At 41.6% G+C, this 17,515-nt stretch overlaps 1 protein-coding gene across 1 annotated transcript; it reads left to right on the forward strand.

The window, feature by feature from the left end:
- Positions 1-2,452: 2,452 nt before the first annotated feature.
- On the forward strand, positions 2,453-5,406 carry PDXP (pyridoxal phosphatase). Its single transcript, XM_081958453.1, has 2 exons — positions 2,453-3,088; positions 4,878-5,406. Exons 1-2 carry the CDS (start codon positions 2,470-2,472, stop codon positions 5,201-5,203), a joined length of 945 nt encoding a protein of 314 aa, XP_081814579.1. The 5' UTR covers positions 2,453-2,469; the 3' UTR covers positions 5,204-5,406.
- The last annotated feature ends 12,109 nt before the right edge of the window (positions 5,407-17,515 follow it).

A 17,515-nucleotide genomic window follows, 5' to 3' on the forward strand; every position in this document is an offset into this window, starting at 1 on the left:
CTCTGCCTCCCGAGTCCCAGCTGATCAGGAGGAAATGGGGATTTTGCAGTAATCTTCCCCTGCCATGACCACCAAGCCCACGAGTCCATGCCCACAGAACTGGTAGTAGAAAAAAAAAGAATCCCAACCCTGGTTCAAATCCTCTTTCCTGGAGAGCCAGATTTTTTCTGCATGTTTCTGCATGGCTAGAATGTGCTTTCAAGAATGTGCTTTATTTTCCAACCTTATACCTGTGCCGGGCACAAAAGACCAGATCCACACACGAAGGTCCAATTCAACAGATTTATTTGTAAGCAGCCTATGCACAGAAATCATCTCAACAAATGGTGAGTTAAATAAGGGTCTATGGAATTCAAGGGAATTTGGACTTAGTCCATTTGTGACTAAGTTGAGACTCTAGGCCAGCGATGGCGAACCTTTTTTGGCTTACGTGCCATAAGGGGAGGACCGCCGGGGGGTCATGCGCGGCCACGCCACACCCATAATGCAACGTGTGACAGACACACACATACCCCGTGTACATGCACGCATGAGAGGCTTCCCCCCCCCCATTTTTACATGTTTTTCGCCCTCCCCAGGCTCCAGAGGCTTTATAGGAGCCTGGGGAGGGTGAAAACAGCCTCCCCCGCACCCCCTGGAGGCCCTCTGGAGGCTTCAGGGACCTTCAGGAAGCTTCCCGGAAGCCTCCTGAAGGTCCCTAAAGCCTCTGGAGGGCTTAAAACAACCCTACGAGCAAACCGGAAGTCCGTTCTGAACTTCTGGTTTGCCCATAGGGCCATTTTTTTGCACTCCGGTGGCTTCAGGGAAGCTCCTGAAGCCTCCAGAGGGCCTCCGGGGGGGGGGGGGATCCTATAAAGCCTCTGGAGCCTGGGGAGGGCAAAAAATGTCTTTAAAAAAGGCTGAACTTGTGTGCCCTGACAAATGGCTCCATGTGCCACCTGTGGCACGCGTATCATAGGTTCGCCATCTCAGCTCTAGGCTGATTCTTCTTTTAACTCCACCCCTAGGTTCTGCCATTCCTTTTCCTACAGGCTGTCACCTTATTTTTATTCTTTTCACAGAGGAAAAAGTAGGAAAACATGAAGTGATAGCAGTATCTCAGGCAATTCTCTTTATTTCTATGGCACCTATTTGGCATTTATCCTCAACCAGCTTCTTGAAGAGAGTTTACCAACAGGGTTTTTTTTTCTTAAGGTAGCAAGAATACTTCCAGGAGAAAAAAATTGAATTTTGGATGACTTGAACAGATGTACTATTTTAATAAAGAGCAGTGGTTAAAATGCAATATTGCAAGGTTAATTCTGTTAGGCTGCCAGCAGTCTATCCTGACCAGCTCAAGGCTGACTCCACCTTTCATCCTTCTGAGGTCTGCAAAATGAGGACCCAGATTGTTGGTGGGGCTATAGCTGACTGTAAAATAGCTATAGTAAACTGTGAAGTGGTATACTAAATCTAAGTCAGTAGTGGGATTATTATTTTTTACTACTGGTTCTGTGGGCATGGCTTGGTGGGGTGGCAGGGGAAGGATACTGTAAAATCACCATTCCCTCCTGATCAGCTGGGACTCAAGAGGCAGAGAATAGGGGCCAGTCAGAGATGGTATTTACTGGTTCTCTGAACTACTCAAAATTTCCGTTATCGGTTCTCTGGAATTGGTCAGGACCTAATGAATGCCACCTCTGATCTAAGTGCTATTGCTATTTTCTTCAGCATAGGAGTCATATATGTGAGACTGGCACTATTCAAATCACATGATGAAGATAGATGATGGATGAGATAAACAGACAGAGATATGATAGAGATAGGTAGTCAAGTAGGCAGGTCTGGGATATAATCTCCTATATGATAAAGTCCCTCTGTACCCCGCTCTTTTTCCCACGGTCCCTAAGGTGAGTTTTTCGAACGCTCCTTTGCAAGAGGAGACCGTCGAGCTTTTTACCCTTTGATTGAGCAGGTTTACAGCACGTGCCACTTTATTTTGACCCGCCTCTTCCTTCTTTTCTTCCACCAATAGACTAAAGCTACAGGGGCGGAGGAACACCCGCTTACCCTTCCCGTTGCTCAGTTTAGAAAGGGAGACGAGCGCCCCCTGGCTGATGTTGCTCAGAACGCCCTCTTTGCATTTTCTTTCTTTCTCCCGCCCCCCGGCCCCCCACCCCTGTACACCGCTTCTCATGCAGCCCGCCTCGCTTTCATCACCTCGGGCAAACCGTCCTGCCTTCCCCTTTCAATTGCCTTCATCGCGCCAGCAACCCGCGATAGGACGTCGGACACCCCCCTCCCCAACTCCGCCCGATCTCACACACCGCCCCTCCGTATCGTTCCAACCAGGTCGAGCCCCCGGCTCTCCAGGCATCTGATTGGTACCGTTTCCTTAGCCCGTCAAGGGAACGCGCTTCCGATTGGCTGAGTCTCCGCGAGGAGGACGGGGTCGGAGGGGGCCGGGGGGGTGGCGAGTGCGGTTCCAGCATGGCGGGCTGCAGGAGGTTGAGCGGCGCTTGCCTGCGCGAGGTGCTGGACGAGGCGCAGGGGCTGCTCTTCGACTGCGACGGGGTCCTTTGGACCGGAGAGCGGGCGGTGCCCGGGGCGCCGGAGCTGCTGGAACGCCTGAACCAGAACGGGAAGATCACCCTGTTCGTGTCCAACAACAGCCGCCGCTCGGTGGCCGAGCTGGAGCGTCGCTTCTCCCGCCTGGGCTTCCGCGGCGTCCGCGGCGAGCAGGTGTTCAGCTCCGCTCTCTGCTCCGCTCTCTACCTCCGCAAGCGCCTTCTGGGCGGGGAAGCCGAAGCCGGAGCCGGAGACTCGCCCGCCTCGACCCCGGGCCGGGTCTTCGTGCTGGGCGGGGAAGGGCTGCGCGGGGAGCTGCGCGACGCGGGGCTCCGCCTGACCGGCGAAGAAGGGGACGGCGACGAAGAGCCTCCGGGCCAGGAGGGCCTCCCGGTGCGCGCTGTCGTCGTCGGCTACGACGACCAGTTCACCTTCGCTAAGCTCTCGGAGGCCTGTGCCTATTTGCGCGACCCGCGGTGCCTGCTGGTAGCCACCGATCCAGACCCCTGGCACCCGCTTAGCAGTGGGCAGCGCACCCCGGGTGAGTGAGGGCTGCGGGCCGGAGGGAGCCAGGCTCTGGAGCCCCCCTTGCCAGCACCGGGTGGGCGCCGAGGCCCAGTTGCCCTGCCCTGCCCTGGGCCTGTTAGCTCGGTACAGGAGAGGACACGGGCCGGCCTTGGTCCTGCATTTACACAAACGAAGAAAAAGGGTATAGAGAAAAAACAGACAATCATCCAAAGCGTTCATACGATCTGGGTAGGCTTAAGGCTGAGTAATGGTATAACCCTTGCTATATCATCTACTCTGGTCTTTGATATCTTGCTTTCTGTACAGTTTCATAAATGTCCCATAATGAGATTCAAACGGACTAATATTTCATTCCAATAACCGCATCCAGTATAGAGGTACACACCATAATTTATTTGAAGAAACCTGATGAGCTGAGCAAAGCTTTGACCAGATATGGATAGTGTGAACTGAAGGGATGTTTGATGTTGTCAACGGATGTTGTCAAAGTCAAGTGTGCCTTTTCCTAAAATGCTGAAGTGTTTAGCCTTTATGTCACTTTTTTCATATTTTAGTAGCAATCATTGTTGGAAGAACACTTGGTCTATTAGCACTACCAGTAATCAAGTAACCTGGTGGGGGTTCTTGTGTGTTGCTAAGATATGAGCCCGGTGCAGTTTCTATATTCAGGATTTGTTATTTTGATAGGACCCCCTTTGCATGGTTGTTAACCAGCAATTCCAATAAGATGACTTTTAGTAAAGTGACTTGTAAATAGAAAGTAAATGTCTATTAGTCAGCTGCTGCACAGTTCTTCAAATAAGATGAGTCAGCATCTGTTTCCCCTGGACCATTGCAAGCAACTCCTTTTAGAGCTGTATGAGTTTTAAGTTGTTTTTGTGGAATTTAGAAATATCCCTACACTGAACCCAAACTTTGGATTCTAGGATTCTGCCTGCCTGAGCTCTTAGGATGGCAGCATTTGCAAGCCAAGGCCTTGACTTTGAACAGTTAATTTAGTCACCACTAGAAGTTACAATGCCACTAAAAAACAGGAAACCTGCAATGGGCAGGGGGTTGGACTAGAAGACCTCTAGGGATCCCTTCCAAACCTTGGATTCTAGGATTCTGCCTGATTGAGTTCATACATTCTAGTCTTTCCGTCATAAAAAGGTTATCTATTCCCCACTTTATTTGAAATATATACATATATATATATATATATATATGGTATATATATATATATATATATATATATATATATATATATATATATATATATATATATATATATATATATATATATATATATATATATATATATATATGGTATATATATATATTTAGCACAAATACAACACACACACACACATATATACTTGGTAATATATACTTATACAGTGTAATCAAATGTATCCATTCATATCTAATTCTAGCCTTGAAATGTTACATACTCAAAATGTATCTGTTTCTGAACAACTGGGAAGCTTGTACTTACAAGTCCTTGGAATCCAAGATTTTTCAACTGGGATCCCATTGAGCTGGTAGAATTTCTTGGATTATAATGTTACTTGCAGCAAAATCTTTAGAACCATGTGAATCTATTTCGCATAAATAGTAAAATTAGAGATACCTCTTCCATTTAAGTGAAACTTTTAAGTTTACTTTGTCTCGCTAGTTTGAACCCAAAATGACCCGTTTCACTCATCCTTTATTGGGTTCGTTCATTTGGATTACCTAGATATGTCAGGCAGTGCCTGGATTGCTGCTGCTAATGGAGGTCAATCTTTTGATTGGTGGTTGTTTTGTCTCTTCTCTTTCAGGGACAGGGAGTCTCACTGCTGCAGTTGAAACAGCCTCTGGCCGCAAAGCAACAGTAATTGGAAAACCAAACACATACATGTTTGAATGCATTGTAGAGCGTTTTGGTGTAGATCCATCCCGCATGCTTATGGTGGGTGATCGGCTGGAGACGGATATACTGTTTGGCAAGAACTGTGGCCTTGATACTGTCTTGACCCTGACAGGTGTCTCTCATTTAGAAGAGGCACAGGCTTACATGGCCAGTGACAGCCCTTCAGCTAAGGACCTGGTGCCTCACTACTATGTGGACAGCATTGCAGACTTGATACCAGGCCTGGATGAATGAGGGGAGAAGTGGGTGGGTAACAGTCCTATTTCCATTCCAGACTGCCAACCTTTCCTCTTCCTGTCTCCCCTCTTGAATCTGGGCTCATCACATTCCAGTGTTTCTTCAAGAATAAAGAGAGTGGGACTAATTCCTCTCTCATTCTTTAAGCTTAATCAGTTTTATTTTAGACACAGTAGGGGAGCAGGAAATCTAATGTGAGGGGGGAAAATAGGTTGTTTACAGGCCAAACTAGTATTTATTACTATTTTTCATCACGGTAACTATTTAAGTTATTTTTGTTTTACTCTAGCCAATAGTGGTCTTCTTACTGTTGGCCGTTGCTTTACTTTGAAGCGTAATGATGTGCTTGATGTGCTTTTATAGTGTTTGTCCCCAGGCTTAAATATAACCACTGCCATTCCATGCCCATTTTGGAGTTCTTCTCCATGAACCTAAGCTGTGAAAAGGAAACATCAGGTACATATTCAGAAATTATGACATTGAGCCTCCACAAAATGGTCCTTTGGGTTTATTCCTGTGGATGTTTATGTAGTTGAAGTTCGTTCAAACAATTTAGCTGATCCAGGAGTCGTAAGAACTAAGACCTTTTTTAAAATTTGAAGCTAAATACAGGAGCCACTCTAACGGAATTGAGTAAATTCCTCCACAGGATCTGTTCCAAAGTGCTTTGTTTTGTGCAGGAAAGAAAATGACAGCTGTCAAAAGGAACTCAATATCCAGACTATATATTAATGAATTAAAATTTTAATACCCTTTTTCTGTCTTGAGTCTTATCAAGTTAAATGTTTCTTTAATCTTATCCAATTTCATTTTGGTATATGGAATTGCTACTGCTGCATCAAACTAAGTTGCATACAGTAATTTTTGTGCCACAGTGTTCAGCACTGATTCACTTTATCTTGGTAATTCTCCTGTGGTCACAGCCTCCAGATAGTCTTGCCTAAAAATACCCAAGAACTTGATTCCCCCCCCTTTTTTTCCCCCATAACTGGGCAAACTGATAAATTTCATCAGTAAATATTTTAGCTCCTGCCTGTGCCTGATACAATACACCACTGTTCTAGAGGAGGGGTGAATGTGTGTTCTCCCCCTGCCCTGCCATGGTGTGCTTGACTTGTGGGATAATAACCAATTTAGTTGTATTTAAGTACAATGACAATAAAGATTATACTTATAATGCTGGCATTGCCAGTGGTGTCTGTGTGCCACGGTATCCCCAGATCAGTCCTTGCTATTCTTCTAATGGTTTATTATGTATTTATTAGTGTGTTTGTATAAATTATGCTGATCAATTGTGCCAAAGTGGTATGTTGCCTCTGGGCCTACTCACTAACTGTACCTCCATGATGTTGTGCTTTTTCTGACACTTGCTGTCATTCTGCATATAATAAATTGCAGGCACCAGATGGAATTTGATTGTATTTATTTAACTACTTTATAAGATTGCTCTATGATCATTGCTAATTTCATAATTTCTTTTCATTGGTAATGTGCAGAAATCATTGATAGGGGAACATGTTCCAGAGAACTCCAGAATGTTCCATTTCTCTTAGGATTATGTTGAACCTTCTTCTGGACCATGTCTTTCTGAAATGGTTTGTCAGTTTTCAGAAGGAAATCCTCCAAGCCAGAAGAGGTTTATTTTAAGAGTGATCTTTTATTACAGTCATTGACCAACAAACATAACATAACACATTCTATAGACAGTAAAAAATTAAGGTGATCCATAGACTCACAATAGCTTATTAATCTTCACCGTTTTTTAAAAAAAACAAAGGGGCAACTGGAGATAAGTACTTTTAAAGTGTTCCTCCAAATGTTAATACTTAAAAAAAACTATTAAGTAAACACTAAAAAAAGTATTTTAATACTTTAGGTTCTATTCCTGCTCAGGTCTTCACATGCTCTGTAAAAAGCTTTTTATCAGGAAGAAATTTGGCATAATTCACAAACAGAACACTCTAGCATTCTTAGGAATGTTCCTTTATGGATTGATAGATATTATATATTATTTTCATCCTAGCCACACAAATCCTGTGGGGTAGAGTACAGGGCAAGGGAAATGACACTGGATTAATAGTCCTCACACAAGCCCAGTATGATTTTTGTTAAATTATTAATAGCTTCTATTGTCTTTTTTTTAAAGAAAAAAAATCAGCTTGCTGACATCATTGAGATTAAATATAGGTCAACACAATACTACAATTTGTATTACGTTCCATTCATAAAGTTTAAAGTGCCACATAAATAATAAATAAGTGCCACATAAATAATGTGAATTAAACAGAATGGTAATGATGAGAAGCCATTAAATGTCCTTGTGCTTAAAAAGAAAAAAAAAACATCATGCTACAAGCCTTGGGACCAAGTTACCTGTTTATTCATCGTGTGTAAAAAATTGGTTTGACTAATCAATCTGTTTCAGATAAATCCTGTAAAACTTGTTAGAATGTTTAAAGCTGGGTCAAATAAATTTTTTTTTACAGCCATGAGAATTAAAGACTGCAGCTGCATACAAAGATTAGGTGTAAAAGAAAACTTGCTAGAGATCAGTATGCTTAGAATAAATAAAAACTATAATTGATCATTATAAAAACTATAACTGATCATTATTCACAAGTGTCCAATATTACCTCTATATATAGTGCCAGAAGAAATAGCATACTGTCTTAAAGGTATTCTGTTTGGTAGTAACAATAGTCAGAGTTTGTTGCAGAAAGAATCAAATCCAGAAAGCACACACAGATAACTGATTCATCTGGATCAGGAAACCCTATACCATTTCAGACAGATGGCTATCCAACGTCTTCTTAAAGACTTCCAGTGTTGGGGCATTCACAAGTTCTGGAGGCAAGTTGTTCCACTGATTAATTGTTCTAACTGTCAGGAAATTTCCCCTCAGTTCTAAGTTGCTTCTCTCCTTGATTAGTTTCCACCCATTGCTTCTTTTTCTACCCTCAGATGTCTTGGAGAATAGTTTGACTCCCTCTTCTTTGTGGCAACCCCTGAGATATTGGAACACTGCTATCATGTCTTCCCTAGTCCTTCTTTCTCTTAAGCTAAACATACCCAGTTCCTGCAACCGTTCTTCATATGTTTAGTCTCCAGTCCCCTAATCATCTTTGTTGCTCTTCTCTGCACTCTTTCTAGAGTCTCCACATCTTTTCTGCATCGTGGTGACCAAAACTGAATGCAGTATTCCATGTTTGGCCTTACCAAGGCATTATAAAGTGGTATTAACACTTCACGTGATCTTGATTCTATCCCTCTGTTTATGCAGCCTAGAACTGTGTTGGCTTTTGTGGCAGCTGCTGCACACTGCTGGCTCACATTTAAATGGTTGTCCACTAGGACTCCAAGATCCCTTTCACAGTTACTACTGTTGAGCAAGGTACCACCTATACTTTACCTGTGCATTTCGTTTTTGTTATATATAGAGAGGCCTGTAATTGGCATCATAGGTAAACCTCAACTATAAGAGACAAAATGAGAAAACAAATCCAGACAATCACATTGGCTGATTTGGAAAGAATTTATTTGCAAATTATGGTGGAAAATAAGTATTTGGTCAATATCAAAAGTTCATCTCAATACTTTGTTATATATCCTTTGTTGGCAATGACAGAGGTCAAATGTTTCCTGTAAGTCTTCACAAGGTTGGCACACACTGTTGCTGGTATGTTGGCCCATTCTTCCATGCAGATCTCCTCTAGAGCAGTGATGTTTTGGGGCTGTTGCTGGGCAACACAGACTTTCAACTCCCTCCAAAGGTTTTCTATAGGGTTGAGATCTGGAGACTGGCTAGGCCACTCCAGGACCTTGAAATGCTTCTTATGAAGCCACTCCATTGCCTGGGCGGTATGTTTGGGATCATTGTCATGTTGAAAGACCCAGCCACATTTCATCTTCAATGCCCTTGCTGATGGAAGGAGGTTTGCACTCAAAATCTCATAATACATGGCCCCATTTATTCTGTCCTGTACACGGATCAGTCGTCCTGGTCCCTTTGCAGAGAAACAGCCCCAAAGCATGATGTTGCCACCCCCATGCTTCACAGTAGGTATGGTGTTCTTTGGATGCAACTCAGCATTCTCTCTCGTCCAAACACGATGAATTGTGTTTCTATCAAACAGCTCTAGTTTGGTTTCATCTGACCATATGACATTCTCCCAATCCTCTTCTGGATCATCCAAATGCTCTCTAGCAAACTTCAGATAGGCCCGGACATGTACTGGCTTAAGCAGGGGGACACGTCTGGCACTGCAGGATCTGAGCCCCTGGTGGCGTAGTGTGTTACTGATGATAGCCTTTGTTACATTGGTCCCAGCTCTCTGCAGGTCATTCACTAGGTCCCCCCGTGTGGTCCTGGGATTTTTGCTCACCATTCTTGTGATCATTTTTACCCCACAGGGTGAGATCTTGCGTAGAGCCCCAGATCGAGGGAGATTATCAGTCGTCTTGTATGTCTTCCATTTTCTAATTATTGCTCCCACAGTTGATTTGTTCACACCAAGCTGCTTGCCTATTGCAGATTCAGTCTTCCCAGCCTGGTACAGGTCTACAATTTTGTTTCTGGTGTCCTTTGACAGCTCTTTGGTCTTCACCATAGTGGAGTTTGGAGTGTGACTGTTTGAGGTTGTGGACATGTGTCTTTTATACTGATAACAAGTTCAAAGAGGTGCCATTGATACAGGTAATGAGTGCAGGACAGAGGAGCCTCCTAAAGAAGAAGGTACAGGTCTGTGAGAGCCAGAAGTCCTGCTTGTTTGTAGGTGACCAAATACTTATTTCCCACCATAATTTGCAAATAAATTCTTTCCAAATCAGCCAATGTGATTGTCTGGATTTGCTTTCTCATTTTGTCTCTCATAGTTGAGGTCTACCTATGATGCCAATTACAGGCCTCTCTCATCTTTTTAAGTGGGAGAACTTGCACAATTGGTGGCTGACTAAATACTTTTTTGCCCCACTGTATATATGTATGTATGTATGTAATGACACAATACATGCATACATACATACATATATACATACATACGTGTGTGTGTGTGTTTGTGTTACAACCCCTGGTATGCCCAAATATGGGAGGGAGCTCACTACTCCCTCTTTCTGTCATTCGGCTCATCACAGAAGACCATCCAGGCAGAAAACCATATTTTTATTTTTAATGTTGCCTTTTTATATTTGTGTTGTATTTGTGCTGATATATATATGTTGCATTTGTGCTGATAAATAAATAAAGGGAGACTAGTATAGATCTATTTCAAGCTATTTAGCTCTCATCGGCTAGCCATACCCTTACTGGGAATCGAACCTGGGCTGTATTACATATCAGGCAGTTGTATTAGCCACTAAGCCACAGGCTCTCCTCCTTTATCAGCTAAGCCAGGGAAATAGTATGCCCTGGTATGCCCAAATATGGGAGAGAACATACTGCTTCCCTTTTTCTGTCTTTCAGCTCACCCTAGGCAGACAGCCATTTTTTAAATGTTGCCTTTGTTACATTTGTGTTGCATTTGTGCTGATAAATAAATAAAGGGAGACTAGTATAGATCTATTTCAAGCTATTTAGCTCTCATCAGCTAGCCATACCCTTACTGGGAATCGAACCTGGGCTGTATTACATATCAGGCAGTTGTATTAGCCACTAAGCCACAGGCTCTCCTCCCAAAAGCATAACTTAAATTCAATTAAGCACTCTTGGGGCTGGAGGTACATTAATCTGGTGAACAGACATGGTGGTCATGGCAAGTGTCCAAACATCCATTTATCATGGCCAAAACTAATAAGTTTGCTCCCCCATTGGATGCCCTCTATCCAACCCTTCCACTCCCAGCTTACTGTTATCTTCAGATCATTCGCTTTCAAATAAAGGACCCACCCATTTTCATTCTTTCAAAGCATCTTCTGGACCTATATGAATTCCAGAAGTATTCTTGAAAACAAAGGCAATACAAGTGGCTGGCACTTTGAAGTACGTTCATTTCCAATCTTATTTTTTTAATTCAAAAAATATTTTCAAAGTTCATAGAGCAGAAATTGGTCAGAAAGCCTTCCTCTGATTTAGACATATATATTTTTAAGGAGAATGCTCTTGGTAGAATAGTTTCTTGTGAGTTGTACTATTAGCATGCTCTATAGCAGGGGTCTCCAACCTTGGCAACTTTAAGCCTTGGCGGACTTCAACTCCCAGAATTCCCCAGCCAGGAATTGAAGTCCGACAGGCTTAAAGTTGCCAAGGTTGGAGTCCCCAACCCCCGGTCTACAGACCTGCGTCTGTCTATGGCATGCCAGAAACTGGGCCATGCAAACAAGCAAAGCTCCATCCGCAGGATGCTGGCAGTACATGAAACCACACCCCTTCTGGTCCAAGGAAAAAGCCTCTCCAAGGAACCAGTCCCTGTGGCCAAAAGGTTGGGGGCTGCTGCTATTTTATAGCTTCTCTTTCCAACTTGCTGCGAATTTTACAATGAGGGATATTGTTCTGCACTGGGATGAACAGCACCAAACAGGAGGCAATTAGTAAGTTTCTAGTGCTTTTATTAATTTGATCCTGTCACTTAATGATTCATACTATAATTACAGGATGTAAATTGTGCACAGAAAACCAAGAAAAATATACAGAGAAAGTATATCTTGCCTCCTGATTCCTAAGGTAAAAGTTCCCCTCGCACATATGTTCCCGACTCTAGGGGGCAGAGCTCATCTCCATTTCAAAGCCAAAGAGCAAGCGCTGACATCTCCGTGGTCATGTGGCCGGCATGGCTAAATTCCGAAGATGCAAGGAATGCTGTTACCTTCCCACCAAAGGTGGTTCCTATTTTTCTACTTGCATTTTACATGTTTTCAAACTGCTAGGTTGGCAGAAGCTGGGACAAGTAATGGGAGCTCATTCTATTATGCAGCACCAGGGATTTGAACCACTGAACTGCCAACCAGAATTTCTGATCAACAAGCTCAGCGTCTTAGCCACTGAGCCACTGCATCCCTGATTCATAGCTACAGCTTAATACAGCAAAATGACCTTACCCAATCCAGGGAACATAAAGATCCAATTTGACGAGTAAACAATTGGGAGAGACCAAAAATGAGACCAGAGGAACACAGATCTCATAATAGAATTCTTTATTGGCCAAGTGTGATTGGACACACAAGGAATTTGTCTTTGGTGCATAAGCTCCACAGTGTATATAAAAAAATGGAAAATTGTTTTCGATGCAGGGAAGGCATCCTGGGAGTGCTCTTAAATAGTAGGAATTCAGGACCTTCCCTAATTAGAAGAACAGATGCTCTTTGATCTCAAGGAGATATGCCACTCCTTAGCCTTCCTTAGCTGACCATGTGTTTTAATACAATACAATACAATACAATACAATACAATAGTAGAGTTGGAAGGGACCTTGGAGGTCTTCTAGTCCAACCCCCTGCCTAGGCAGGAAACCCTATACTGTTTCAGACAAATAGCTATCCAACATCTTCTTAAAGACTTCCAGTGTTGGGGCATTCACAACTTCTGGAGGCAAGCTGTTCCACTGATTAATTGTTCTCACTGTCAGGAAATTTCTCCTCAGTTCTAAGTTGCTTCTCTCCTTGATTAGTTTCCACCCATTGCTTCTTGTTCTACCCTCAGGTGCTTTGGAGAATAGTTTGACTCCCTCTTCTTTGTGGCAACCTCTGAGATATTGGAATAATGCTATCATGTCTCCCCTAGTCCTTCTTTCTCTTAAGCTAAACATACCCAGTTCCTGCAACCGTTCTTCATATGTTTTAGTCTCCAGTCCCCTAATCATCTTTGTTGCTCTTCTCTGCACTCTTTCTAGAGTCTCCACATCTTTTTTACATCGTGGCGACCAGAACTGAATGCAGTATTCCAAGTGTGGCCTTACCAAGGCATTATAAAGTGGTATTAACACTTCACGTGATCTTGATTCTATCCCTCTGTTGATGCAGCCTAGAACTGTGTTGGCTTTTTTGGCAGCTGCTGCACACTGCTGGCTCATATTTAAATGGTTGTCCACTAGGACTCCAAGATCCCTTTCACAGTTACTACTACTGAGTAAGGTATCACCTATACTGTACCTGTGCATTCCGTTTTTGTTGCCTAAATGTAGAACCTTACTCTTTTCACCATTGAATTTCATTTTATTAGATAGTGCCCAATGTTCAAGTTTGTCAAGATCCTTCTGTATCTTAAGCCTATCTTCTGGAGTGTTGGCTATTCCTGCCAGCTTGGTATCATCTGCAAATTTGATGAGTTCCCCATTTATTCCCTCATCCAAATCATTGATGAAGATGTTGAAGAGTACTGGGCCTAAAACAGAGCCTTGGGGTACTCCACTGCATACTTCCCTCCATGTAGATGCAGTTCCATTGAGAACTACACGTTGAGTGCGGTTGGTCAGCCAGTTACCAATCCATCTGGTGGTGATGCTGTCTAACCCACATTCTTCTACTTTATCTAGTAGTAGGTTATGGTCTACCTTATCAAAAGCCTTACTGAAGTCCAAGTAAACTATATCAACGGCATTCCTCTGGTCCACTAATTTTGTCACATTATCAAAGAATGCAATAAGATTAGTCTGGCATGATCTGTTTTTGACAAATCCATGTTGGCTTTTGGCTATTACTTTGTTTGCTTCTAGGTGTTCGCAAATTCGTTGCTTGATTATTTTTTCCAGTTTTAAGATTGGTATTCTCCCAAATTCTGGATTTGACCCCTTGTTCTGCAAATCATCGATCACCTACACTGGGTCTGAATTGTTGATTTGCTCCCCATCTAGAGGTTCTCCAGCTTTAGAACTAGGCAAGTCCATAACAACGACTAAATGGGAACGCTCCCATTATCTTGCTTGAGTAGGATTTCACTCAGAATTTTATTGCATAGAATATTTGTCTTACATCTCAAGATTAAAGATTGAAGCAGCATTCTAAGATTAAAGGCTTACATCTATTATTTCAAGAAAAGGAAGAAAGAAAACATCTGATTATAGATTTTGGAAAAGATCATTAAGTCAAGCTAGTGATTAATTCCAAGAATTCAAGCAAGCATTAAAAGCCAGTCAAGGAGAGTTAATCATTTCTTTTAATTTTTCAGCCTACTGCTCTACTGAACTTTTCTTAATATACAACTGGAATCTTTCTTGATCGCAAATTATTATTCTGCATAATGAGTGAATAGGCATTGATCTTTGGGGTGTCATCCATTCATATTCTGGGTGAATGGATGACACCCCAACATCCATCTCCCAACAGGATAGATCATTCTGAAATAGATTCAAACCTGATTACAATAATGTAATCCCTAGTCTCTAGCCATGGTTGCCAGCTGCTCTTTGAGCAGTACATGTGAATCTAAAGAGGACCTTTGGATCGAACAGTGGGACTGCCAGAGGTAGTGTAACTTCATCCAGGCCAGAGGTGGAAAAAAAGCTTGATACTAGAAGGCCCAAGTACCCAGGATCACTCAGTCTTTCTTGGGTTAACCTGAAGCCCATTGCATCTCATCCAGGCAGGGAGAATTCCCACTCTAGTCCAATACCTTAACCACATTACTGCACTGACTATAAATATAGAAGAACAATTATTTTGTAAGGCAGGATACTGTAATATATTTAACCGTCTTTGCAAAATGCCCTGTAGCTTATTAGAGAAGGACAAGTAATAATAAGAAATGCATTTTCCCAATAAAGTTATATTAGATAATCAAGTTTTAGAACACCTCAATTGCTTAAACAGAAGCATTTCCTTGAAAAGAAACTACTGAATCTCCCACAATATAAAAGGGATCCCTTTATTATTTATGTTCTTCAATTTGCCAATTGGCACTCCTTGGCTCATAAGAGAATTCCTTATGCAGTGGTGGGTTTCTATTTTTTTACTACTGGTTCACGCGTGCACACGATGCTTCTGCATATGTGCAGAAGCGTCCTGGCGGATGGGTGGAGCCTCCTGCCACCGCTACAATCGGTTTGCTCAATCCGGGCTGAACCGGGAGCAACCCACCTCTGTCCTTAGGCCACCAGGCTTGAAATTTTGACTTTGGACAACCTTGAACTACATCACCTATGGTCTGACCTAAGCACATAGTACACAAAATTGTCTGCTGCAACATCCTACCTGTCAATGACTACTTCAGCTTCAACTACAATAATACTAGGGCAAACAATAGATACAAACTCAAGGTTAACCACTCTAAACTTGATTGCAGAAAATATGACTTCAGCAATAGAGTGGTCAATGCCTGGAATGCTTTACCTCACTCCATTGTTACTTCCTCTAACCCCCATAGATAGATTTAACCTTAAACTGTCTACTGTGGACCTCACACCATTCCTAAGAGGTCTGTAAGGGGGCATGTATAAGCGCACCAGCGTGCCTACTACCCCTGTCCTACTATCCCCATTTATTTGTATTCATTTCATGTGCTCATGTTCATGTTTATAGATACCTGTTATCTCGTACATGTTTGACAAACTAAATAAATAAAATAAAATAAATATAAATAAAATAAATAAAATACACAGTTTTCAATAAGGAATTTCAGCAGTAGAGGGTGCTCTAATGCAATAGGTGTTTTGCAAAATAACTACTACAGAATTGATGTAGAAATCCGTTGTAAGCAAAACAAGTATTTTTATTTTAATAGAGCGAAGTAGAAAATACCATTTTTAACATTTAAATATATTCCTAGCAAAAATTATTTGTTGGGCTTTCTAGTAAGTATGATGTAATGACTTTCTCTGTTAAGATATCCAAAAAACAATCAAACCAGGATAGGAAAAATATAATAGCAATTTTTAGGATAATAAAGGAAGTAATTAACAGGGTACAATTTTGTTTTATTTGCCTTTCAAATGATCTGTTAGACTGGAAGCATTTTGATACTTGGGTCTCCAAATAGTATTCAAAAGAAGAAAGTAAATGCCAAGTAAAATAAATAATAATAAAATTAACCAAAATTCGGTTTAACCAAAATAGGTTTAGATAAAAGTATGAATCACAAACAAAACAAGAAACAAAGAGAATCCAAACTTCTGAGTCATTGGGAATATAAATTGTTTTAAATCCATGATTATAAATTATTCAATCTTTCCATGGAGAAGTTGAGTTGCAGCCTTTTCCATAATCAACTAATGCTTTTTGAGTAGTTCCACATGCTGTAATCCTTGAGTAATAGTGGTATTAGTGATGGGGATAGTAGCTTTGCTAATTAATTGTGGAATAGTGAATAACATGAATTTATTTTTCAGGATCCTATTTCAAATTTCTATTTCAAACTATTTCAAACTAACTCACAGACAAAGTAATTTCATTGACACACCCTCTCCCCCAATCTGAGGCTGAGAGTTTATTTCTCTGTTATTATTTCTCAGGCTGATTCTTTATGGAACATAATATTTTCTCCTTTCACAACATAACCCAGCAATCTCAAATTACTTACTGTTAGTTATGTTTTTTTCACATTATCACTGGAAGCATCTTAACAGAACCAAGCTTTTTCACAAAGCTGACTATTAATAAAAAAGTGACATTCCCTTTCCCTTTTAAAAATAATGTCAATGATATAAAATAAGAAATCTGTGGACTATACATTTCTTTGAATAAAACATGAAATTAACACCGGTTTTGCTCACGTCAGCAGTTCAGACCTATGCTGTAGCTGGGCAGCAGAATTATTGCCCACATCTTTTCACTATAAAGCTAGACTTTCAAAAAATGAAGGGAAGTGACACTAGTTCAGGGGTAAACCCATCTATTGAAAACCTGTGACTTAAGATGCAAACGCCAGATAATGGATCTCAAATTTTTAAAGTTCTGCCAACTGAATATACAGTACATCATTGGGTCAGGCATATGCTTGTCCAGCTGTCTACAGAATGCTCTTGTTTATATAATGACCTTGGGCAATACAGATTAGTCGCATCAGTCCCTGGTATTATTTTTCTCTAATCAGTGAGCTTGACATCCCCAAGACAAATTTTCTTATTTAAGTATTATTATTAAGAGTATAATATGAAAATCTTCCAGCTTCCGCCCCCCCTCTTTTTAGTGAAAGGTTTGGCCGCTGTGTGCCCTTCTGCTCTTTTCAGTTAGAAAAAAGTTTGCATTTTTTATTTATTTACTTCGCCTTTTGTTGGCATTTGTATTGGTGAAGTCCATGGCTAGTGACGAGGAGGGAGCAGAGATGAGAAATGAAATGCGTGAGAGAGAAAGAGTTATGTTCCTCTCCAGAATTTAATCTTTGCTCCCTACTATCAGAGGTCTAACCACTGGAGAAGTAACACCCACCAAATCCTCTGAAACATATTA

The sequence above is a fragment of the Natrix helvetica genome (assembly GCF_964273705.1).
Source record: "Natrix helvetica genome assembly, chromosome: 6".
NCBI lineage: Eukaryota > Metazoa > Chordata > Lepidosauria > Squamata > Natricidae > Natrix > Natrix helvetica.